The sequence below is a fragment of the Anas acuta genome, chromosome 18 (genome assembly GCF_963932015.1).
Source record: "Anas acuta chromosome 18, bAnaAcu1.1, whole genome shotgun sequence".
Taxonomy (NCBI): Eukaryota; Metazoa; Chordata; class Aves; order Anseriformes; family Anatidae; genus Anas; species Anas acuta.
Window position 1 is genome coordinate 605,241 of NC_088996.1, and position 27,188 is coordinate 632,428.

At 39.0% G+C, this 27,188-nt stretch overlaps 1 protein-coding gene across 1 annotated transcript in view; it reads left to right on the forward strand.

Annotated features, from left to right (window-relative positions):
* Positions 1 to 27,188, forward strand: part of GLP2R (glucagon like peptide 2 receptor) — a 41,384-nt gene that overhangs the window by 12,932 nt on the left and 1,264 nt on the right. Inside the window, exons 6-13 of the mRNA XM_068655215.1 lie at positions 362 to 468; positions 736 to 892; positions 2,663 to 2,822; positions 8,696 to 8,756; positions 11,952 to 12,021; positions 14,651 to 14,739; positions 17,952 to 18,090; positions 21,621 to 21,662. Of these exons, the coding sequence (XP_068511316.1) occupies positions 362 to 468; positions 736 to 892; positions 2,663 to 2,822; positions 8,696 to 8,756; positions 11,952 to 12,021; positions 14,651 to 14,739; positions 17,952 to 18,090; positions 21,621 to 21,662 (825 nt within the window). The remainder of the gene's footprint in view (positions 1 to 361; positions 469 to 735; positions 893 to 2,662; positions 2,823 to 8,695; positions 8,757 to 11,951; positions 12,022 to 14,650; positions 14,740 to 17,951; positions 18,091 to 21,620; positions 21,663 to 27,188) is intronic.

Here is a 27,188-nt window from a genome sequence, read left to right on the forward strand (position 1 = left end):
ATTGCATTTGATTGCACAGGTGGAGTCAGTTAACTCTGCAATTAAACCAGTAGGATCCTTTTGTTGCAAGTAGTCATGGCAATGACTAGCTGTAATTAAGACTCATGATGGTGTTTGTGCAAGATCATTCTGGAAATTAGACCTTGAGTTCATTCTAATTTGAAAAGAAAGTAAGGCTGTTCTCCATTTGTGTCTTTCCTGGAACGATTTCATGAGGATGTGCAGGGAACAGACAGCAGAAACCCTCCCTGGCTATGCTGCAACACAAAGTTGGACTCAAAGTTTTCTAAGCTGTGTTCATGCCCTGCCTACCTGCCTGCATGTATTGTATAGATATATTGTCTTTCTTTTTTGTTCCTAGGAAGAAGAACATCAATTACTTACTACACTACAGCTGTTGTACACTATAGGATATTATTTTTCTCTCATCTCACTTGTATTAGCTCTCCTTATACTTTCTTTGCTCAGGTTAGTACAAATTTGCATGTATTTTTAAATTATAGACCACAGTATGCACAGTCTTGTTTTCATATATTTAAGTTTATTATTTAAATTCTGATATAAATTTATGGGTTTTTGTTTGTTTGTTTGTTTTTTCTAATAATAAGCCTTACAAAGGTAATTCCTAATTAAAATCCATTAATGGCAGCAATATGACTATAACAGTATTTAGTTGTTGTTGCTATTGTTTTAATTAAATATATTCCAAAGGACTGATATATTTTCTTCCTACAGAAAACTTCACTGCACAAGAAACTACATCCATATGAATTTATTTGTGTCTTTTATCTTGCGTGCCACAGCAGTTCTTATAAAAGACACTGTACTTTACAATATTTACTCCAAAAGACCAAATGATGAAACTGGATGGATATTATACCTCAGTCCTGAGGTAACTTTTTAGTTCATTGCTAATAGTGAATGTGTGCTGTCAGTAGACATAACAGTTATGGTTTCAGAAGTTTGCCATGTGGCATCAACATTTCAAGTATTTGTTAGTTGATATTCAAATGCTAAAACTTTAGTGATAAAGCTTGGGGTAATCTGAAAAAAACACCTGTTTTGATAAATTATAAAATATTGATTTTATTATAAAGGTTTGTATAGAAAATAATAATAATAAAAAAGAATAAATATATATATTTAGAAACCTACATAAGCAAAACAATTTTATTACATCTGTAGTTTTAGGAGGAAATCTATACATTTATTTTGCACTTTCATATTATATTTATTTGCTCTAGATATGCATAGCACAATGCAATGCACACAAATCTTACTTGTGAGCAATGTTATCAAACTATGTATTTGTATTGAAAGTAAGAGGAAAATGTACTTTAAAGGCTTTCCAGAGTAGGAAAATATTCTAATTTTCTTATACTTCTATACATAATGGAATAACAATGTCTTTCATTGCCACCACTGTGGATATATTATACTTTTATGATGTATCTATATAGTTTGCCCATATATAGTTAGCAAGCTAAATTACCTGTAAGATGTTTATCACTTCCTAGCACAGGACTTCTGCTTGGGGACAATTGACTTAATAGCTCATCAGTAAAACTTACATGTATGATATGCAGGTCATGACAAAGAGCACATACCACAGCGTACACTGTCAATATCCTATCTCAATTATCAGCTCTTCTCAAACTTTGTGGCCATCCAATATAGAAACCGTCAAACTGTTACACTCCCTTCCAACCTCTCTCAAGTAACACACAGAGTTTCAGAAGTACTACAAGTCTTGTTTCTCCTCATTTCCTCTTAAAAGTACTGAATGCAGCTTGATTAATCTCAGATTAATTCAGTAAGTACTTTCTGGTTATTGGTACATAAGTTTGGAATATGTTCGGATGAATCATATAATCACACAGTATCTTGAGCTGGAAAGGACCCACAAGGATCATCTAGTCCAACTCCTGGATCCACAAAGGACCACTCAAAAATCAGACCGTATGTCTAAGAGTGTTGTCCAAATCCTTCTTGAACTTCAGCAGGTTTGGTGCCATGACCACTTTCCTGGGGAGCCTGTGTCAGTGTCTGACCACCCTCTCAATGAAGAACCTTTTCCTAATATCCAACCTGAACCTGCCCTGATACAGCTCCATGCTGCTCCCTTGGGTCTCAGGACCCAAGGTCACCAGAGGGATCACTGGTCACCAGAGAGAAGAGATCAGCACCTCCCCTCTGCTTCCCCTCATAAGGAAGCTGTAGATCACAATGAATTTGAAATTGTAACCAGAAATTAATCAGAGTAAGTATTGAACACAACAGCCAGTGTAGTGTCATTTTCTCCTGACCTGCTTGTGTACTAGCAACACTTTTCTACAGAGTATAATTCATGAAATGAATACTCCTCAGTTCTTCCCCTTGCTCTTAGTGTCAACCCCTGGCATGAACAGGAGCCACTCTGCCTTCAGCTCCTTTTTCCTCCAAAGAGCCATACACAGGCTAACTGTATTACAGGTTCTTTACTCTCAGAAAGCCCAGATCTCCCAAAATAACAGCAGCTCAGTATCTTGAAAGATATCTGACTGAACTACATATGTATCAAAACCACATGCTGGTTTTAAAATGGTTGCTAAACTAACAAATAAAACAGGATTTGTCAGAGTTTTTATACATTACAATGATGACTGGTCTTTCATTCCTACAGATTTTAATAATTTGCAGGACTGCCCAGTTTTTCATGCATTACTTTGCTGGGGCAAATTATTTTTGGCTATTGGTAGAAGGAACTTATCTCCATACATTATTGATTACTGCTGTACTCTCCGAAAGGCGACTGCTACAGACATATATTGTGATAGGATGGGGTAAGTACCTAACAATTTCAAAGTTCTTGATTCTGTGGCATTTTTTGTAAGTCATTGGTGGATATTTTGTAATGAAGAGAGAAAAAAAAATGACTTTTGTTGTTTTGAAGTCAGCAATTGTTAATAAAAGTATATTAGAACTGACACACTAGCTGCAGGTTTGATCTGCAGGTACAGAAAACGGGTTAAATGTTTTATAAGATAAAATAGCTTAATAAACAGAATGAGAATAAATTTTTACTATATTTGACCATTTTTTCTGTCATTGCCGAATATTAAAGCACTATCAGCACCTTCACTTTCTTCCTTTGTAATAGAGCACCTACATGGTGAAGACATCTGTACATTAAGCAATTGGCTTTTATATATTTACCTTATTATCTCAACAAGTTCTTCAACTTCTGAACTATGCTTTAAATCAGAGGACAGTGTGAAACTCTATATGATATGGGTCCTATATTTCAGGCATATTTTAATGGAATAAAGACAATGTAAAGTTAGTTAGAAACATTTGAACAATTTTGTGTAAATTGTACTCTTTTTCTTTTTGTATGAGAGGTGTGTGTAATCTGACAGTTGTATTTGTTGCTCACTCAGAGAACATAATAATGGACAAAATTATTTGCATGGACAAAGGGGAAAGTCAAGGCTTCCTAATTCCCAATTGTCATCTAAGATCTACCTGTACAACTTGCAAGTCTTGTAAGGCTTTAAAAGAAGATAAAAAATGTACTTTTAGACAATACTTGGGTTTGGTGCAAGAGTTATTGATTCATATTCAGTGGCCTGACTTGAGGAGGATGATAGGATGAAATGCCATATGAATAGCTTCTGACCATATAAATTTTATCAATGTATAGTTTTACAAGCTTGTTCACCAATACCCTTATATTTTCTAAAAATGTATTACAAAAAAAAAAAAAAAAAGTTAAAAAGAAAAAGTGATTAGACTATGGTGGATGATTACATAGTTATAAATAAATTATTCCATATTTGCTCTGCTGTTCTGCATGCTAAAATTATCAACCCAGGATAAAGAGGAAAATTTTAAAGATATGTTTAAACTCAAAAATAAATGAAGCAAATGTCAGCTAAGACTAAAGTTACACTGATTACAGTTGGAATGAAGAAACATCTACATGTTTAAAATATTTTTTTGTTGATTGTTACTAAGACTGTAAAAAATTCCTTGTCAATTTGACAATAGTTCATGTTCTAGCTGTCTTAAAGTTGTACAAAGTTCTTTCACCGAGAATTCTGAGATTTTAATTGGATAGGATCTAAACCAAATGGACCACTGGAAGAAATTATTAGAATTAAGTGAATTTTAGATAAGGTCATTCTTCATACCTTTATAGCTGTATTTATTAAATAAACTGCATTTATTAAATGAGAACAATTGCTGTAGAAAATACCAACACTTAGAGAAAGATCTGAAACAGGGCTTCAGCATCAAATATACCACACGGGAAATCTAAAAAAAAAAAATAAAAATTCAAAAATGTAATTTAAAAGCTTGTTGAAGTAAGTGTGGTAAATTGATTTGGGGCAACGCTGTCTAGTCAGAAAGAATATTGATGCATGAAAGAACCCAGAAACCTTAACTCCTTTACAGAAAAATCTTCCTTTTCTTCCTAACACTGACACTTCCTAAATCTTCCTAACACTGACATGGTTAAAAGGTATATGATATCTGTGTCTTAAAAAATTTGAAACAGGTTTTGGATACTCATGATATGGTATCATATGCATTGTTCTGAAAATATTAATATAATGTGCATTGTGATATATTGCTATCAGAAATCACCAAAATTGTAGTCAGACCTAGTGATTTTGGCAATGACACATTTTATTCTGGAGTATTAAATCAGTTAGTTCTATGATGTGAATGCAAAACTTACTGTTGACCTTGTTTGTTGTGTCATTTTTTTTTCTTTTGTTAACAGTGAGAATATCTATATTCTTTTCTTCTTGTTTGCAGTTTTAAAACCAAAACACACACACACACACACACACAAAAAAAAAAAAAAAAAAAAAAAAAAAAAAAAAAAAAACCACTAAACTATAACCATAAGCTAGAAAAACAGGTTATTCCGGCTTAGGTTCCTGAGAAACTGAAGAGTTCTGACACCCTGTTGATTAGCGTTCTTTGCTAATCAACAAAACAATGAGCTAATAATGTGGTTAGTGATGAGAGTACAGAACAAGCATTAGACAGAAGTGGGTGCAGTGTTTCGATTAACTCAAAATTATTTTATTCAATTTAATTCAAAATTATCTCACTGTGTAACATATCCTGACATTTTGATGTCAGATCAGAAAGAAGCTTTAACAAAAATCACTGCTTTCAATTCAGGAAGAATGTGCAATGGGGAAATGCAAGTTTTATTACATACTTGGAAGAAACTTTTTTTTTTCCTTTTCTTTTTCCACCTCTGAAAGAGAAATATTATTATACTCTTCAATATAAATGTGTTTAACTTCATTAGATTAACATGATTAAAAACTTGTTGGAAATAGGCAGTTAATACTCATGATGAAGATTATTATTATTATTTACTGTACTGATTATTTACTCATCAATCATTTGGAACACAGTGCCTCAAAGTAAATGCTAGATACTCAAATGCAGTTTTTCCAGGTCCCAAGGCAGATGTGAAATTTCACATAAGCAATCCTTTTGTAACAAATTCACTCACACATTTGATCTGAGATGGATATGTACAAATATTCCAACATATTACAGCTCAGATTTGGTGATGAAACCTAGGTACATACAGAGACATCTCTGTGCATGCTTTTTCGAGAGTTCATAGGGCACATAGAAAACAGAAACAGGAATATTAAAGACCTGCATTTTGGTATTTGGATGGAAATTTGCTGATTAGAATTGTCTCAGAAAATTGGTCTTGCTCCAGAAAAAGTCTAATTTCTGAGGGTAAATGATCATAACAATAAAGCAGATAAAAAAATTCCTGCCATCTTCTCTCCATAATCAATGAGGAGTGCCAAATACTCTCAACCAATTTCCTTGTGTTTCCCTTTACAGGGAAATCAAGTAGTTAATATTAAAAATAAATAAACAAGTCTTTCCTTATTATCTAACCATGAAGCCCAGCTCTATATGATTAAAGCAGAATTCTATTTTTTTATTTATTTTTTTTTTTCTATTCCTGTACCATCTCCCAAACTCTGTTGCTCCTCTGGTCCCCCAGTATGATTTTTGCTTTGTTTTTTGAGGCCCATGCTCTAAGTACTGTTTCACTTAAGAGTTCCTGTGAGTTCTTAAAATCAGGTAGAATTTAAATCTTCAAATTTAGTCTACCTTATACAGAGTGAGATTCATTTTATTTTATGAAGTTAAACTTAGGTAACTAATATCTAGACTCTTCCTAGAATTAAAAGGAAAAGAGAAGTACCTTTAAAAAATGAATTTTAATGCTTAAGAGAAGTAGAATATTCTCTTAATCTTTTCATGTGCGTAACTCTAGATATAGTCAAATAAGAACTTGTATTTCCTAAAGAACCCTTTTCTCTGGCCTTACTTGTATCCATCCAGAATGCTGCTATGAAGATTATTTTTCAGGGTTGAAATTTTTAACATGCTATCCAGTTTTTGGCATCTTTCCTTTTCCTCTTTTACTTATTCCTCTTCAGAAATTAACTACTTCCCTTCTTTTTCATGCTTGTTCCCATCCTTCTTTATCTATAAAAATTTTCTGTCAAACGATAACACCACTCTTCAATGTCCACTGGTATATAACTTCTGGGCTGTCTCCTTTACTGTACTTTATACTTTTGAGGTTCATTCTCACCATTAATTACTTGATTTCTCTTTTCTGTCTTACATTCCTCTTTAAAGATCCCTGTGCTATGATAGCTTTTAAAGTTTATGGTTCTGGCACACCAAGACCACTGTCTTTCATGCTGATTAGTGTTCTCTCATTGCTGCCTCTTTCTTTCCACCTCTCTGAATGCCATTGCACTGATCACCAGCTCACTGGCAGGTTTTGTTACTTGAACAACTGCAATAGGACAAGTCTGTTAAGAAATCTGATTACCAATGTAAGAGTATAAGAATTATCTATTTGTAAGTTCCCCTCAATTGTTCTCATTCCCATGTCATCATCACTGATTTCATAATGGCTTTTTTCCACTATTTTGCTGTTTCTTATTTATATTTATTAGAATTACTCCTAAGACAGGAGATCTGGTCCTTCACTTCTTACAAACATTTGTGGTACTGCTGCTGCTGCTGAGCCAGCAGCATGCTTACACTTGCAGCTACACACACCTCCTCAGCTAATCCCCAGGAACTGCACTTGATAATGTCCACTCATCCTCCCTGGTATCATCTTTCCCCACTGGAAAACTCTATATTCCCCTGTACATGTCATCTCCCTTCCCAAGTAGTCCATGCCTTGATTGTTCTCTCAGACCTACCTTCTACAACAAAATAAACTTACATCCAAGTGAGATGGTTTCTATCTCCTTCCCCATATTAGCCATGCAGAAGTCTATTTTCACAAAAACATGGACTGGCTGAGGCAAGAAGGGTCCTCTGGAGGTCATATGGTCCAACCTCCCTGGCTCAAGCAGGGAGACCTAGAGCCTGTTGTCCAAGAGCATGCCCATGACAGATTTTGAATAACTCCAAGGTGGGACACTCTTCAGCTTCTCTGGGCAACCCATGCCACTGCTTTGTCACCATCAAAGTCAGTAAGCGTTCCTGATGTTTAGATGGAGCCTCCAGATTTTCAGTTTGTGCCTATTGCTCTAGTCCTGTCACTGGGCGCCATTGAAAATAGCCTGTCCCCATCCTCTCTGTACTCTCCCTTCAGGTCTTACAGACTTATAAGACCTCCCCTCCAAGCCTTTTCTTCTCCAGACTGAACAATCCCACCTCTTTCTGCCTTTCCTCCAGTCCCTTCAGCATCTTTGTGACCCTTCAGAGCACTCTTACTACTATTTTCGTGTCTCTCTTGCACTGGGGTGCTCAGCACTGGACACAGTACTCCAAGTATGGCCTCACCAGTACAGAGTATTACCTCTGAGAGTATTTTGTATCCAACCCTTTCTACACACTGCTCCCTCCATTCCAGCTCTCCTCACAGCCTTAGCTAGCATTCCCAGACTCATGAATAGTCCTTGTTCTGACTCATATCTCCTCTTCATTCCACCAGATAATCAGTCCTGTGTTATTGAGCTGAGAATCCAGCTGAATAGATGCCTTTTGTAGTTCACATTGCCTTGTGCTTGAAGTTTGTACTTGCACATTTATAGGCCACTGGAACAGTGTAGTAATACTTAATTCAATATTTTTTTTCACTCTATGGTCTATGATCTCCAAGAGGGGGGCAACAATAGGGGGACAGGGACCATAGATTAACTTTAAGGTGTCCATGAAAGGTAAGTCAGAAAAACAAGCTTTTGTTAGTTGTGTTAACTAACCAGATAGAATTCTATGTCTCCACTGAAAATTGTTTAAGGTTCAACAAATGAAAAATGTTAATAACCAGTACTTTAGGTAGTCTGTGATGCCTCAAGTGCCAATTCTTCTGAAATCTCATGGCCAGGGACTTAGAAGATTAAGACTAGTCAGGAGTGTATGTAGCCGTGTATCTTTGTGTGTATATATATATTCCAGTGGTGACAATTTCTATACTGAAAACAGGATATTCAACTGTAGAATGAAATTTCTTATTGTCTTTAAGCTACAAATGGGGAAATACAAGAACAGGTTGACTTTTGTACAACATCTAAATGGAGTACTGAAAACCACATGTCTTTGCACCACATACAGTTGTAGTGTATCTTTATTTTATATGAATCATTCTGTAAGCTTGGCTGTAATCAACTCCTTTTCTTTCCAGTTGTTCCTATTCTGTTTGTGGGCCCGTGGGGAATAAGCAGATCAAAATTGGAGAACACGGGGTAGGTTACTAAAGGAAAAATGTCTTAGAATACAGGTTTTCAGTTGCTTTTATTTATTTATTTATTTATTTATTTATTTATTTATTTATTTATTTATTTATTCTGGAAACCTTTGACCGTAATTGACACTGGTGTTGACAACTGGATTATATGGGTTATATTAAGATTATACTACACATATTAATACTTGTTAGATTTTCTAGGTTCATTTTAATCCTTTCACAGTAAACTAGTAGGAATTCATGGGTTCACATGCATAAATTGAGAAAGAAAATGAACGTTCACTGTGTCTCAAATGCAAACTATTCACTGTTCATGTATATGAACATGGAAATTACATGAAGCAAAATTTCAACACAAACATCTTCACTGAGAGTATCTTGTTAGCAAGAAATGAAGACCAGTGCTTTCATTGGAGACCATCTGTGGTTTGAGTTTAATTAACATTCACTGCTATCATTTTGGAAGAAAAAAAAAAAAAAAAACAGTCATAACAGAAAATGACAAAACTGATATTCACAAAAAGCTGTTATTAGATGAATGTATTCAATATAGAGCTTAGGGATATGGTTTAGTGGGGACTGTTAGAGTTAGGTCAGAGGTTGGACTCGATGATCTTGAGGTCTCTTCCAACCTAGAAATTCTGTGATTCTGTGAATATTCAGTGAATTAAATAGTAAGAGTAACCTGCACCAGTAGGCATCAGTTTTCCAGTCTTATGGTTTTCAGCATTGCTGTTAATGGCGTCACATAGACTTTGTCTTTCATATATGATTTTCTTTGTTTCATTTCCCTATTTTATTTGTGGATCCTAGAGAGTTTTGTTTGAAATATCAGTATAGTTATTAAGCAACAATCAGGAGCTGAATCAAATTTGCCCTCTCATAGCGTTACATGTTACATAGACCATAGTCCCACAGGGTTACAAGCTAATTAGCAAGAAAGAACATTTTCATATGAAAAATTAGAAGGTTGAATCAGGAGAAAAGAAGACATTTTCCTGCTGACAGAAAGTTAGTGAATGACCCAGTTTCAGGGTCAGTTCTGTTCATCATTTTTACCAGTAATATGGATGCAGGATTGTAATGCATCCTCAGCAGTATTGAACTGGGAGGTTCAATATCATCAAAAACTCAAAAACTCCCAGGAGGGACAAGAGCATGAAGAGGGGTCTAGTTAGATTGGAGCAGTGGGTGATTAGGAAAGGCTTGAAACTCAGTAAAAAAAGTGTAGTGTTCTGTACGTGGGACAGTGTAATGCCAGACACAGAAACAGACTGGGAGATGAGTGGCTCTAGAATGGCCAAGCAGAAAGGGATCTGGGGGGTTTTGGTCAACAGGAGGTTCCACATGAGCCAGTAGTAGTGTGCCCTGGCAGCCAAGAGGGCAAACTGCATTTTGGGGTGCATTAAATACAGCATGGCCAGCCAGTAAAAGAGGTGATTCTCCAGCTATATTTAGAATTTGTGTGGACTCAACTTGAATATTCCATGTTGTTCTGGCCTCCAAAATATTAAAAGAATATTAAGGTCTTTGAAAGTGTCCAGAATAGAGCAACAAAGCTGGACTGGAAGGCATGTCATATGAGGAAAAGCTGAGGGCACCTGTGTTATCTAATCTGGAAAAGAGAAAGCCAAGAGGTGACCACATTGCTCTCCACAGCTACCAGAGGAGAGGAAGCAGGGATGGAGGTGCTGGTCTCTCCTACCTGGCAACTGATGACATGATGTGTGGGAATTGTACAAAGTAGTGCCAGGGAAAGTTCATGGGAGCCTGTTCCAGCGTGCAACCACCCTCACAGTGAAGAACCTCTTCCTGATGTCCAGCCTGACCCTCCCCTGTGGCAGCTTGACACCATCCCCTTGGGTTCTACCGCTGGTCACTAAAGTTCACACCAGATATAAAGGAAAAATTCTTTACTCTGAGGGTGGCCAAACACTGATTTCCTAGTGAGATAGTCGATGCCCCGTGCCTGTCAGTGTTCAAGAGTCATTTGGAAAATTACCTTATCCCTGGAAGTCTTTAAAAGATGTTTAGATGTAGAGCTTAGGGATATGGTTTAGTGGGGACTGTTAGTGTTAGGTTAGAGGTTGGACTCGATGATCTTGAGGTCTCTTCCAACCTAGAAATTCTATGATTCTGTGATTCTGTAATTAATATACTTTATCTTTCAGTTAGGCAGGCAGTTGGTCTTAATGGTCTTTCTAGATCCTTTCCAGCTGAACCATTCCATTTCATTCCATTCACAGAGACAGGATGCATACTTTTTAGTTAGTCAAAAAACAGTCACAGTTTGCAGCTTATCCTTTTCCAGTTTATGGATTTAGATGACTAAATTTCAGTAAGATTTATCCCACTACAAAGGTTCAGTGCCACATGAAGTTGTTGTGGGGATCCAAAGAATCATAGAATACCCTGGGTTGGAAGGGATCTTAATGACCATCTAGTTCCAACCCCCTGCCGTGGTCAGGGATGCCACCCACTACATCAGGTTGCCCAGGGCCTCATCCAAACTAGTCTCAAACACCTCCAAGAATGGGACATCCACAACTTCTCTGGGCAACTTGTTCCAGTGTCTCACCACTCTCATAGTAAAGAATTTCCTCCTAACATCTACTTTAAATCTCCCCACTTTCAGTTTAATCTGTTCTCCCTTGTCCTATCAGTACCTGCCCATGTAAAGACAAAAACCAACCAAACAAAAAAAACCCACCCTACATCTTTTTTATAAGACCCCTTTAAGTATTGAAAAGCTTCAATATGGTCACCATGGAGCCTTCTCTTCTCCAGGCTCAACTACCCGAGCTCTTTCAGCCTTTCTTCATAGAATAGGTACTCCAGCCCTCAGATCATCTTCATGGCTCTTCTCTATCAGACTCACATCTTTCTTGTGCTGGGGTCCCCAGACCTGGAAGCAGTACTCCCAGTGAAGTCTTACAAGGGCATATTAGAGAGGGACAAGAGTTTGCCAAGTACACAACCTATGGAAACTTCTCTCAAGATCCTAATGGAAAGATTTTCAGAAAACATAGCAGTTGTTGGTGAGACTTTGCCTATTTTAATTCAATTTCTCCTGAATGTCACCTAAAAAAAATAAAATTTGTCAAATTCCCTTTGAAATATATACATACGTTATTTCAGCTTTCTAATTTATTTCTATGAAAATAATGTAATTATCGTTCAAATTATTCTGCAGGTGCTGGGGAACAAATGAGCACATGGGAATCTGGTGGATCATCCGAGGACCTATGATGTTTTCCATTACAGTAAGAATTATTTTATCTTTTCCAATATCATACACAAATACGGTTTTTGTGACGTTTTCTCCCAGTGTAATCCAATCCTTGGACTGGAGGACATGAGATAGAAAAGACTGTAGATGAGATCTCTTACTTTGTGGGGCTAGACATAGCTTCACTTTGTCTATCTGTAAGCAACAAGAATTTCAGTAATAGTCTCTCAAAACACTGCTGTGTATCTATGCAGTGAATTCTGCACAGTTCTGCACAAACACAAAGCCTTTTGCTGCTCATAATTTTAGCCTAACTTCATGCAGTGAGCAGCTGACTTTGGAGAGTCCTACAATGTGGTGAGCATCTACAGAGTAAGTTCATGTGATAACAAGGACAGAGAGAACTAGCAACAGAAAATAAAAATGGTCACGGAGAGAAAGCTCTTATCAGGCATCAGAAGAATGGAATAAACTGGAGCATGGCTTGATAAGACTAAGGTACAGTTTAAAATAATAATAAAATTGCACAGAACACTAAACCTGAAATTGGGTGATAATGAAGAGATGAAAAAAGCATGAACAGAACAATTCATGAGGACATAATTGTGAGCACACATTTTTGATAGGCAGGGCTATGGTGTCTATCCATAATTATCTTATATTTTTACAAAGCCAGCAAGGCATAAAAGGATTAGAGGAATAGGTGATTAGTTTAGCATATTGTTAATCTTTCTGAGATAGCAAATGTACAGAAGAGATGTTCTTTACTTATGCAAGGATTGCTCAAAGTGCAATACTGAGGCACTGATGCATGTGGAAAGAACATTGTTTTCTGTTACAATGGGGAAAAGCTGTAGAAATTATTACTTTTGCAAAGAAACAATGGACTGTTTTGCTGCTGCCGAGTTGGAGAAAGCCATAGGAGAGAGAAAGTGGACATAGTTGTGAAGCAGAGAAACACATTTAATAAGCAGTCAACGAAAAGTAAATAACTTGAAGGGCAATGGAGCTCTTTATCTCTGTCTGCCTGTCTGTCTCAAAAAGACAGTGGAGAGAAGAGCCAGAAAAGAAAGGGAAGAGGCCTGATTGTTGAGAAGAGACACAAGCTGAAAGTGTTCAAGACTGAAACTGTCCCAAAACCGAGTGAGAGTTCAAGACAGACAAAGTCCAAAACTGAGGGGATCTGAACCAATTTCTTCCTGGATATGTCTAATTTTGAAGGAAGACTGGATTGCCAATTTACATTTTTGGAGCTTGGGTAGAAAATAAACAGCTAGTGGAACATAACAAGCAAAAACAAATACTAGAATTTCTATTATATTGAAGAGATCCAAGAGTTTTACTTTTGTTGTAAGAATGTTACATTCATTGATGTTAGTGTGCTCAACCCAGAGCACGTTCCCTGAATAACACGAAACTAATCAGATCTAAGAGTTAGGAATGAATTCATAAATAATTTGAAGAATAGCACTTGGATGGAGAGTATCAGTAGTTTAAAAACACCTTTTAATAAAGATATTTCTGCATGATTTCCTGTTAGCTAGTGACATGGTAGGGCATAATCTTTGCTGCTGTAAATCAGTGCAAAGAACTGAGGAACTGAAAAGTTTGCCAATGACACCAAGCTGTGTGGTGCAATCAACATGCTGGAGGGAAAGGACGGCATCCAGAGGGCTCTTGACAGACATGAGAGGTGGACTGGTGAGAACCTCATTATGCCCCTGTGACATAATGATGACTCTTTTTCCTCTGAAAAAAATCAAACCAAACCAACTTGAATTACTGAGATCTTACACTTTGGAACTCCATCTATTTATGTTTCCATTTTCAGGTGTCTGTTTTAAAGAGAATAATATCTCCTTATCGCCCTTTGATATTTTAAAGATCTATCTGTGCACATTTATAGAGAACAGTATGAAAAGTGTATGATTTTTTATACAGGACAATAACAGGACTATACAACAAATGAAGACAAGAAAAGTAGTCCTGATTAACTGTCCATTGACCAAATTGGGAAACACCATTCCATTTTAAAATTAAAACATAATTTTGTAATGGAAGATCACATATCATAACGTACATGTAAATCAGGCTGAAATAAGGCAATGTTAAATTTCCTAACTGCACAACTTGAATATCTTTTTGTATAGGGCTTTTTGTTTGTGGAAGTAAAATAGTTAATGCTGTAAAGGCCTTTGCAGGCCACACTAGATGGAAAATATTGTCAGGTTAGTCTCAGTCAAGTCAGAACAATTTTATTAACATTGAGTTATTTGTAAATGGATGCACTGCCCAGAGCTTCCTTATCTGGTTGACTAGAAAGTACTTATCTAGAGAATTCCAAGTGCTGCTGTTGTTCAACCACATCCTGCCTATCTGACTAATTTTGGTGAAAAGTTTTATAACTTAAAGGTACATTAATGCTGTAAGTGTCTCACTGGGAGAGAGCACAGCCTACCAGCATAGCCTGTCACTACTGCTCTGTGCTCTCTCCCATGGCTGTACTAATAACCTGCTTCTGTTCTGACCTGAACACAGTTGCATTCTGGTTATTTAACATCAGGTTTTACAAATATTTAATGCCAATTTTATGACTCTTTTATAGCTATATGAATAATGACATCAAATCTTGTGTAAACAACTAATATATATTTTCTTTCAAGGTTAATTTTGGCATCTTCTTAAAAATTCTAAGGATGCTGATTTCCAAACTGAAAGCCCAGCAGATGAGCTTTCATGACTACAAATACAGGTATGTAATAAACACGAAGAAATCCTAGTCTTTTTTTTTTTTTTTCTTTAATGCATCAGAATATTCCCAATGTGAACTTGCAAACTACACATTTACCTACCACCACCAATGTAAAAGGTATTCAGAATTTGACATATGAAAGCCAAATAGGGAAACAGGTTCCACAAATAGTTTCTCACCTGAGTAAGGAGGATAAGTTATTGCCTGTGTGCTGAGCATTATGGGTATTTTCTCAAGGAGTTTGCAATGCCATAAGACTTCTGCACTCATGTAACTAGACTATACGAAGATAGTCTTAACTGCTGTGACGCTTTTATTTTCCTTGATTGTGACAAAGGGCCCTCAAAAGAAAAGGAGGTTCAGCAGATTTGTGGGAAATTCCTAGGTGACACTAGCATTTACGTCTTTTTCACAGACACAGACACCATTGATTGAAGAATATCCCTCTTCTTCTTGTACATCCAGATGAGAAAGCTAGCCTTAGTCTGCACTCTTGCTAGCCTTCCTGTGTTGTTTCCTAGCCAGAGTCTCAATGGTACAGCATGTCTTACATGAAGTCCTAGAACTGACCTCTGCATGAACATGTTCCCAATTTATGGGAACATCAAGGACAGGCTGCTCTGCAAGAGCAGGTGAGCCAGAAGCAAAGGACAACAGCAAGGCAGGCAGGGACAGTGATCTAATTGACAAGGGGCGTAGACTCACAGTACTATAATGATCAGGGCAGGTCCAATGAAAGTAGTCAAGATAGTCAGTTGTCCAGTGGTCATCAGACAAGTCCATAGTGAAGGACAAGGGAGCTGCAAGGTCAAGCCAGGAAATCACATGTAATATGAAAACTGCAATTAAACAAATGGAAACCAGAGGATATGCTGTTTTATGTATTTAATCTCTTTTCAGTTCTTAGTATCATTTAACAGCTTTGTGAAGCTCTGTCTCCTACTACAGTCCTACCTTACTTATATGAAGTATTTTATTGTCTAATGCAACTTAGGGGATATGGCCAACCTTTTTAAGGGATATGGCCAACCTCTTTTTAGTGGTCTGTGGAGACAGGACAAGGGGCAATGGCCACAAAATGGAGCACAGGAAGTTCTACACCAATATGCAAAGGAACTTCTTCACAGTGAGTGTGACAGAGCACTGGAACAGGCTGCCTGGGAAGGTTGAGGAGACTCCTTCTCTGGAGGTATTCAAGACCCATCTGGACGCTTACCTGTGCAACCTGCTCTAAAGAACCTGCATTGGCAGGAGGGTTGGACCCAATGATATCTGGAGGTCCCATTCAACCCTTACAATTCTGTGATTCTGTGAACTGGATGGGGGGAGAGTGGGTGGCCATTCCAGTATTAAGTTCCTAGAAAATTCCAATATTAAATCCTCAACAAGGAACCTATTTCCATATTCCATATTCCCTCCCATCAGTGCTGAGTACTGAGGGACAATCGCTTCCCTAGTCCTGCTGGCCACACTATTTCTGGGGCAGGCCAGAATGGCATTGGCCTCCTTGTCCACTTGGGCACACTACTGGCTCAAGATCACGTATTGGCTGTTGACCTAGTTTACTCCTGGAAACTATGCTAAGGCACATGGAAAATAGGGAGGCGATTGGTGACATCCAGCATAGCTTCAGAAAGGGCAGGTCGTGTCTGCCAAATCTGACAGCCTTCTAGTAGGGCGCTAAAGCATTGGTGGACCTATCTGAAAGAGCAACTGACATCATCTACCTGGACTTGTGCAAAGCATTTGACACTGACCCACATGAAATTCTTGTCTCTAAATTAGAGAGACATGGAATTGATGGATGGACCACTTAGTGGGTAAGGAATTGGCTGGATGATTGCACTCAAAGTGTTGTGGTAACTGGCTCAATGTCCAGGCGGAGATCAGTAATGAATAGTGGTGTTCCTCAGAGGTCAGTATTGGGGGACCAGCTATAACATCTTTGTAGGTGACATGGACAGTGGGGTAAGCGCACCCTCAGCAAGTTTGCCAATGACACCAACCTGTGTGGTGCAGTCAACATATTGGAGGAAAGGGATGGCATCCAGAGAGACCTTGACAGACATGAGAGGTGGGCCTGTATGAACTTAATGAGGTTCAATAAGGCCAAGTGCAAGGTCCTGGATCTGGGCCAAGGCAATCCCAAGCACAAATACAGGCTGGGTGGAGAACGAATTGAGAACAGCTACGAGGAGAAGGACTTGAGGGTGTTGGTTGACGAGAAGCTCAACATAAGCCAGCAGTGTGTGCAATTGCAGCCCAGAAAACCAACTGTATCCTGCGCTGCTTTCAAAATAAGCATGGCCAGCAGGGCAAGGGAAATTATTCTCCCCTTCTGCTCTGCTCTCGAGACCCCACCTGGACCACTGCATTCAGCTCTGGGACCCCCAGCACATGAAGAATATGTACGTATTAGAATGAGTCCAGGGGAGAGCCACAAGGATGATCAAAGAGATGGAGCACTTCCCAAAATATTTTATGATGATTCTGTGATTCTATGACTAACACTCCAGGTCCTTTTCTGCTGGGCACTTTTCCAGCCAGTTGTTCCCACATCTATACTGTTTGGTTGAAAGTCATGAAATTGGATGCAGCTCATCAGTGTAGGCTATGCATATCCCTCTGAAGATCCTTCTTAGCCTCAAGCAGATCAACGCTCTCACACAACATGGTGTCATCTGCAGACTTACTGAGGGTGCACTTGATCTTCTCATCAAGATCACTGCTTAAAATGTTAAACAAAACTGAACATACAGCCAGTTTTATACCCAGCAGACAGTACATCCATTCAACCCATGAGCAGCCAGTTTCTCCAAGAGAAAGATATGGGAAACAGTACCAAATGCATTGCTAAAGTCCAAATATACAACATCCACAGCCTTTCCCTTGTATTGTTGTTCAGGTTAGTGAGGCAGGACCTGCCTTTCATAAACCCATGCTGACTGGGTCTGATATCCTGGTGGTCCTGTATGTATTGTGTGATGACATTCAAGATGACCTGCTCTATCACCTTCCTTTACACCAAAGTCAGACTGACAGGCCTGTAATACCCCAAATCCTCCTTCTTGCCATTTTGTAGATGGGCATCACATTTGCTCATCTCCCTGGTTAGCAGAAAAATAATTTCTGGAATATTTTCTTTGTAGATCAATTTTAACCTTTTACAAAGGATGTTGAATAATACCATAATCAAACATTTTCTTTTTAAGATTGGCAAGATCTACACTTGTTCTGATTCCATTGTTGGGGATTCATGAATTTATATTTACCTTCATCACTGATGAACAGGTGCAAGGACTTTCAAGACATATCAGACTTTTCATTCAGCTGACAATGAGCTCATTTCATGTAAGTACTCTTTTGCAAGTACTTTTTGGGGGTCAGATATCCACATATGTATGTTGTTCGCATGTAGATACCACAGACATATAGTATACTTTTTTAATGTTATACTCCAGCCTGTAACGTCTTTAAATATATTGTAAGACTGAGATGATAAAAAATTCACAGAGAGAATTTCACATGTGAAAAATCTTCTGGAGTTCTGATGAGATTTGTCAGTAAGCTTTCATGGGTGAAACAGATAGATGGACTAGCATCTGCAGACAGAAAAAAAAATCCCCACCTTGGAAACAATTTTTCCACAGTCAGTGGAGTGTTTTAAAGATATTTGTGCACTTGACTCCCTTTTAGAACCCTGCCTTTGTAGGGTGTAAGTATGAACAAACTTGAAGCAGTGAAGGAAAGTGTAAAGTTCTGGCAGCTCTGCACCCTTGTATCTTGGGCTGTAAACATGAAGGTGTGAAGGAACCACACTCAATTACAGTGGTTAATGCTAAGTAGTCCAAATTCCACAGGTAGCTATTACTGAAAATGAATGGTGTTTCTTAGATAATCACTTATGCACAAGTACACATATTTCACTGTAACTATTTGTTTTACAGTTCAAAAACGACAAAGAATGAAAATGCCAGTCATTCAGCACTGTACATTGCTGTCTGCTTCAATCTGTGTTATATAAAGTTGCTGAGTAAGGGGTATTTTTTTCATGTAGTACTCCTGTTAAACTACCTTCTTAGCAAAGTTGTCCTTTGCCCATGAAAGATGATATATAAGAGATCAGTGAAAGCACTCTTACCCTGCTATATCTTCCTGCCTTAAACATCTTGGTGATATAGGACAGTTATCTTCAGGTCTCCTTTCTTTAATGTGGTGCTAAGGAAGATCTCTACCCAGAAATCCTTATTACTCACCAGTTCACTTATTTTTGACATACCTGTGCCCTCTGCTATTTTCTGAGACATGAAGACATCAAAACGCTTTCTCCACAATTTATTGTAATATTTGAAATTAACTTGTCGGTATGCATTGGTGGATGGCGTATGCATCAATGATTTGACACTGTTATTGAACCACTAATGAAAAATTTTGCACATAGTTTGAAGGAGAAAACCATCCAGGCAGGCAGAAGGGAGTTCATCTAGAACCATCCCTAAGAGGACTGGCTGATATTGTGTGGAAGTGCATGTTCCTCAGATAAACATATCCTTACTTGGAGAGATTGCAGTGTCTAGATGTTATTTTAAGCAACACAACCATATTAAGTGAAAACTTTATTTACTGGCTTTTAAAATAAGACTGATATAGAAGAGAACTTACTCAACCCTGCTAGAAACTTCATTCCATTTAGAGAACATGCAGATGCTCTGATATATGGCAAGTTTAGAAGAAAAAATTACATTTGTTTAATCTGTATGTCTTCTCAGTAGTTTTAAAGCACAGTTAAACTGTTTTGCTAAAGAAAACAAGTTATCTGGGATCTCATCTGCAGGTTTTAACTCAAACATTTTCAAAAATCAAAAAATAAATTCTAAATAAGAGTTCTTTTCTAGCTATGATGCCTTTTTATTTCAGAAAGTGGGGCAATCTCATCATCTTGGCCACCTGGTACATATGGACCACACGTGATAAAATACTGGCTTATGGTATATTAAAGACAGTTATTTAATGAGTCATTTATCATATTTTTATTGCCATTAGAACTGGAGGACAACTAAGAGGCTTACACATGAATGTACCCTTTCCTATTGGATAGCATGCCAATGAATATTTCTTATGAATTTCTGCTGCTTCTTTTTGCTTCATATTCTGGTCGTTTAGAATGTGTATTCCTCGGAAGTCATGAAATAAAAGAAAGATTTCTAAGAACAAAGTTCTATGTATGGCAAAGGAAGAAGCATTAAAAATATCAGGATATAAAACAAACAGCAAACATGAGTAGTCAGCTGAATTTGCCATCAACTAATGTGAATTTACTGTGTTTCTCCCTGTCATTGCATGTTCTACTTTTGCAGCAGCAGTGGATTTAATTCACACAGAAATTTATGAAACTTTGTTCAACGTAGAGGTGCCATCAGTACTCATAAAGCTTTCTCCTAATTTGGTGACTTTCCACATTTCTGGTAATGGATGGTACAAAGCTTGTGACATAGCAGCACCAAGTAATTCGGCTCCTATTTCTGCTTGTGGTGCTTGTGGGTCCAAATTCAGAGCTCATGCTCAGAATATATACAAGCAAACAAACAAACACGGTACAGAACTGGATTTTAATGGAATTTCTACCCAAAGAGAGAATAATTTCTAAATAAATGGCTGCTTTTTAAACCACTTAACTTGTTTTTATGCCTCAGAACCTTTCTCTGTGGAATAATATTTAGTGATTTTTTTTTTTCATATTTCTGTGAAATAACCCAGATGCAGAGAATTATTTAAAAGTTACATTAATAAATGGTATAGCAAAAGTACCTGGATCTTGCAACCACAATCCAGGTGAAGCATGAAATATGGCAGAATTAAAATACAGGGATAAAGCAATTGCAACTGCTATTTCTCCTGCCCTTATTTCACTGATATGGCAGACAGACTGTTCTTTTTCACACTAACTGGACATATGTTTAAATTGCTAGAAAAATTCACTGTTGGCTCAGACTGCTACAGGTCAATGAATAAAAAATATTGAAGCTGCTGTACACATTAATTTCTTTTTAAGATTTTATATGAGAAAAACAGAAACACCTCTGGAAAAAAAAGTATGACTGTGAAAACAGATGAATGATATCAACTGGTTATGACACCTTTTTCCTTGTTATATGAACATTGCCTTGGGACTGATAGTCAACAACATTTATTCTCTTCATCAGAATCTGTGCCATAGATGTGTTTAGACATACTAAAGGAAGTTCATTTCCTGAAGCAATTGCCATAAATCTGTACATTTGTGCCAGACTGTTAGTCTGAGATGCATACACATAATCTGTTTTGATTTGAGATCAAAGACAGGGAGGAGGAAAATGGGAGGGGTAATTTTTGGCTTATCTTAAACAAGTTTGATTTCTAAAATTTCAAATCTTTTTTTTTTTTCTTTTCTTTCCTTAAGGTGTTTACTTAAATCTGTTTCACAGGAGAAATGACATTTCAAAATAGTCAGAACACTTAATATATTTGCATTTTTGGAGACAAGTCTTATTAGACTTTAGACTCTTTAGACTTATTAGTCTAAAAGTAGCAGTTTCAGTATAACAGTAGTAGTCTTAAAAATAATGTCGTAGTAAAATGTAGATAAAATGTAAGATCAGATGGGGTTGTATAGGCTCTGTTCTTCAGCATCTGCACCAAAACACCTGCAATTGTGCCTTAATTTTGCTAAGGCACCATAGGAAAACAAGTTAATAGGTACTTCACTAATAAGAGAAGACAGATAGCTAGTTTCCATTCTGAAAATTAGGAACTGTTGTTTATATTTATGACTTTAATACTAATGACATCGCTAAACTGAGACTTCAGGTATCTAACTTTTCTTTATTGTCTGTCTCTTACAGGGTTTTTTTGTAGCAGTTTTGTATTGCTTTGCCAATGGAGAGGTAAGAGTCAATTAATGATATAAGTTTTTAATCGATAAACAAAATATACTGACACCAAGAAGGATGAAAATACTGACTAGCTCTGATTATTTGGGAACATACTTGCATTCTTTTAAATTGATGTAAATATTTTGAACAAAGAAAGCAGTAAGACCTCTCAGGTCTGTATTCAAATTTAAGGTATTTCCATTAAAGCTTGTGTTACTATGTGACACTGTGGAGGTATAGATGTCTGTGAAATACCACTAACGGCTTATTATCAGGTACCTAAACCCCATTCATTTACACAGATGAAATCTCAGACTTCGTGTTTGACTCTTGCCTTGCTTACCCCTGAAGTCTAGGCAAAGATGCAAAATTTGGAGTGCTTTAATATTAAAAAAGAACAAGTTGAAAAATATATTTTCATGTGTGCACTTCACAGGACATCTCTAAATTTGATATAAGGCCATTTCTTGGCTGGAGATTGTCTTTTGCTAAGCCTCAAGAGTAATATGGGGGCGTCTGTTTACTCCACTCCCACTCCAGAATTTAGGCAGATCAATAATGCCAATTTTGCAAGGATATGCCAGCAGAAAATCACAGAACAAGTCAGGAAGGGACTTCAGGAAATACTTAGACAACTTCTTGATCGGTGCACTGTGAAGACTGAATTCAGAGAAGGGTGCCCAGCTCTTTATCCTAGTGAGCTTTGAAAATCTCCAAAGAAAGGTTCTACCGTCTCTCTTGTCCTCTGCTCTGGTGCTTCACTGCTCTCAGAAGGAAACATATTTTCTGTAGTTCCAGTTAGAACTTCTATTTTCTTTTATGACTGCTGGCTCTTATATCCCTACAAAGCAACTCGGAGCTCAAAACCAGATGCAGCATTCAGATGTGGGCTGTGGTTTTATTCTGCTGGGCAGCCAAGCTCTACCACAATTACTCTCTCACTCCCCCTCCTCAAAGGGAAAGAGGGAGAAAATATGATGCAAAGGGCTCAAGGATTGAGATAAGGATGGAGATCACTCAACAATTATCATGACAGGCAAAATAGGCTTAGAGTAGGGAGGTTAGTAATTTTTTTTGCCTATTACTAGGAAACTAGAGAAGTGAGAAACAAAGGAAGGAAGCCAAAAATAACTTCCCCCCATCCACTCTCTTCCACCTGCTCCCCCTGAGCAGTGCAAGGGAATGGTGCAAGGGAATGGGAAAATGAGGCCTGCGGTCAGTCTATAGCACTTTGTCTCTGCCGCTCCTTCTCAGTCACTCTCCTCCCCTGCGCTGTGGAGTCCCTCCCACGGGATGCAGTCCTTCCTGAACTGATACTGCATGGGCTTCCCACTGGCAGCGGCCCTTCAAGAACAGCTCCAATTTTGGGTCCATACCATGGGCCCAACCATCAGGAGCACACTGCTCCAACATTGCTTCGCCCATGTGCAGAAGCTCCTGCCAGGTCAACAGCTCCTATGTGGTCCCCTCTCCATGGGCTACAGGTCTGGCCCAGAGTCTGCTCTTTCAGGGGTTCTCCACAGGCTTCAGCTTCTTTCACGCAACATCTACCTGCTCCACTGTGGACTCCTTCATGGCCTGCAGTGTGAAAACCTGCTCCACTGTGATACTTCATGGGCTGTAGGGGGACAGCCTGCTCCACCAAGGGCCTCTGCACAGGCCACAGGGAAACTTCAGCTCCCATGCCTGGAACATTTCCTGCTTTCCTTCTTCAATGACCTGGATGTCTGCAAGGCTGTTTCTCTTTCCTCTATCTCCTGGCTGCTGTTGTGCAGCATGATTTTTTTTTTCCCCTTTTCTTAAATATGCTCTCACAGAGGTGCAAACAACATCGCTTATTGGCTCAGCTTTGAGCAGCTGTGGGTCCCTTTGGAGCTGGCTCAGACTGGCCCTTATCTAACATGGGGCAGCTTCTGGATTCTTCTCACAGAGGCCCCCCTGCAGCTCCCTGCTACCAAAACCTTCCAGCATAAACCCACTACATGGCCTTACAACTACTGAGAAAAGGAGGATAATTTCTTCATCCAAATGGTTGTGCTATACAGCCCAGTGTACTGTTACCATAGAATCACAGAATATCCTGACCCACGGACCCATGAGGATTGAGTCCAACTCCTGTGTCCCCACAGGGCCACCCAAAAAATCAGACCATGTGACTAGGTGTCTGAGAGTGTTGTCCAAATACTTTTTGAACTGCAGCAGGCTTGGCACCATGACCACTTCCCTGGGGAGCCTGTTCCAGTGCCTGAACACTCTCTTGATGAAGAACCTTTTCCTAATACCCAGCCTGAACCGCCCTTGTCACAGCTTCAAGCCATTCCCCTCAGGTACTTATCAGAGGTCACCAGTGAGCAGAGATCAGCACCTGCCCCTTTACTCCCCCTCATGAGGAAGTTGTAGACTGAAAAGAGGCCTCCTCACAGTTTTCTCTTCTCCAGGCAAACAAACCAAGTGACTTCACCTGCTCCTGATACATCTTCCCCTCCCCTATCACTTCCCCTTCACTATCTTTGTAGCCCTCATTTGGACACTCTCTAACAGTTTTCTTATACTGTGGCACCCAAAACTGCACACAGTGCTTGAGGTGAGGCTGCACCAGTGCAGAGTATACTGGGACAATCCCTTCCCTTGACCAGCTAGCAATGCTGTGCTTGATGCACCCCAGGATACGGTTTGCCCTCCAAGGCACACTGCTGGCTCATGTTCAGCTTGCTGTCAACTGAAACCCCCAGATTCCTTTTTGTGGGGCTGCTCTCCAGCATCTTGCTCCCCTCTTTCCCCAACCTGTATATATAGCTAGGGTTGTTCCTCCCCAGGTGCAGAATCCAAGACTTGCTCTTGTTAAACTTCATATTGTTGGTGATTGCTCAACTCTCTTATTTGTCTAGATTTCTCTGCAAAGCCTCACCACCCTCGACAGAGTCAACAGCTCCTCCTAGATTTGTACTATCTGCAAACTTGCTCAAAAAACCTTCAAGTCCTACATCCAAATTGTTTATGAAAACATTGAAGAGGACTGGTCCTAAAACAGAGCCCTGGGGAACCCCACTAGTGACAGGTAACCAGCCTGAGGCAACCCCATTTAGAAGAATCCTCTGGGTCCGACCCATCAGCCAACTGTTCACCCATCTTATTATGCTTTTATCTGACTGTATTCTGGTCATTTTGTATACAAGGATACTGTGAGAGGTGGTATCAAGTAATGGACCAATATTATCTCTGGTCCTTTTGCTGTTAACATACTTTAAAAAGCCCTTTTTGTTGTGCTCCACAGTACTGGCCAGCTTCAACTCTAATTGAACCTTTGCCACACAAATTCCCTACCTACAAAGGTGAGCGTCATTCTTGTAGTCCTCTGTTATCTCCCTATCTTGCTTCCAGTAGCCATACTCTTTCTTTTTCCACCAAAGCTCTTGAAGAATATCCCTGCTCAACCAGGCCAGCCTTCTGCGTCTCCTGCTTGACTTCTGACATTTTGGAATTTCTTGTTCCTGCACTCTTAGGAGGAGGTAGTTAAAAACTGACCATCACTGTTGGACCCCAATGCCTTTAAAATCAGTTTCCCAGGAGAGCTCACTAGCTATTTCCCTGAGTAGTCTGAAGTCTGCTCTCCCCCAGTCCAGACTTGAAGTTTTGGTGTTAGTTTTCCTCCTATCACCAAAGATTTTGAATTTGACTACATCATGGTTGCTATGACCAAGCTGGCCACTTCACCACAAAGACCCTGTTTACAAGGCACAGGTCAAGGAGGGCACCTTTCCTAGTTGGCTATCTTAGTACCTGTGCCAAGAAGTTATCATCAAGGTGCTTCAGGAACGTCCTGGACTTGTTTGTCTCAGGTATGTGATATTTCCAGTTGACATCTGGCAGGTTGAAATACCCCATAAGGACAAGGGTAGCTGATCTAGAAGTACCTCTCAGTTCCTTAAAGAATAATTCATCAGTGCCATCATCCTGGCTAGGTAGACTCCCACAATGACATCTCCTTTATTTGCTTGTCCCTTGATCCTTACCCAGAAGCTCTCAATTGCATTGTTGCCAAGTGCAAGCTCCGTAGAACCCAGTGATTCCATTACATAGAGTGCCACACCCCTGCCTCACCTGCCCTGCCTGTCCCTTCTGAAGATACTGTAACTGTCCACTGTAACACATCAGTCACAGGACTCTTCCCACCAGATTTCACTTATGCCAATGATGTTGTAGCTCTGGGACTGGACCAAGGTTTCTAGATCCTCTTGCTTGTTTCTCATGCTGTGCTTTCATATAGAAACATTTCAGATGTGCTTCATTGAACCCAGCCCCTCATGGGGCAGACTGAAGGGTCTTGCTAGCTTGCAGTCTGACAAATATTGGCGTTCAGTCTTATAAGTGGTGGGCCTAGTTTTGTCCCTTTTCCCCTTCAAATCTAGTTTATAGCCCTATTGGTCAGCCCTGCTAACTCCTGGGCAAAAATCCTTTTCCCTCTCTGAGAAAGGTGCTCCCCACAGGAAGCCAGTATGCCTCGTGTCATGTAGACCTTACCATGATCAAGAAACCCAAAATTATACTGGTGGCACCAGCCTTAAAGCCATGTATTGATCTGCTGGGTCTGGCTGTTCCTTTCAGTGTTGATTCCCACTACTGTAAGGATGGAGGAAAACACTACCTGTGCACCTGATCCTTCAAGCAATTGCCCCAGAGCCAAAAAGTCCCTTTTGATCACTCTTGGACTTCTCTCTGCTACCTCATTACTGCCAATGAGAAAAAAAAAAAAAAAAAGAGGGGGGGGAGATTATCAGAGGGCTGTACCAATGATGTATCATCCTTGATCGCTGTCACAGTTGTATGCAGCTTTTACCATTATCACACTGACTTGCTACAGGCCACTTCAGGATATGAGGCTTATGTAGGCTGTGGAATTCATCTCACAATTTTAAATGTTTTCCAACTTGAAGCCCATTGTTTACACTTCCCTTATAGTCCACATGGGTACAGATATCCACTACTTGTGCTAAACTGACACTTATCCAAAATCTGTAGCATTTAACAGCCTGGCACAGCCAGCTGATGTGGTACACTGACATTTGAACACAACATTGGACACTTTCTTAAAGGCAACAGAGGAGATGAGCTATGTAGAAAAGGTAAGGTATACGCTTCTAATATTTAACAAGGAAACCTGGAGCAACTTCTGAACTGCTAAGTAAAACAGAGAGCCGACACTTGTCTGCAGCACAAGAGCACTTGTCTAACATTTATGGAGGGCACAGACCTACTAGCATCTCTCAACATCAGTTAAAAGTTGTTCTTTGGGGCTTTTAACTCCTCAGTCAGCTGAGCCCTCAGGCTAAAGGTCCTGCTGGTAAAGCAAGGGGACATTCAGTGCAAGACATTCCGTACTGAGAATTTAAGGCAAGCTGCCAAACAAAAAGCTTCAGCAAAACAAAGCAAATATTCAAGCATAACACTCCAGAAAAGTGGCATGGTCCTCATTTCCATAGCCCTTGGACTTGTCTCCTCCTCAGTTCATCAGGTAAACATGAAAGTCAATTGAGTTCT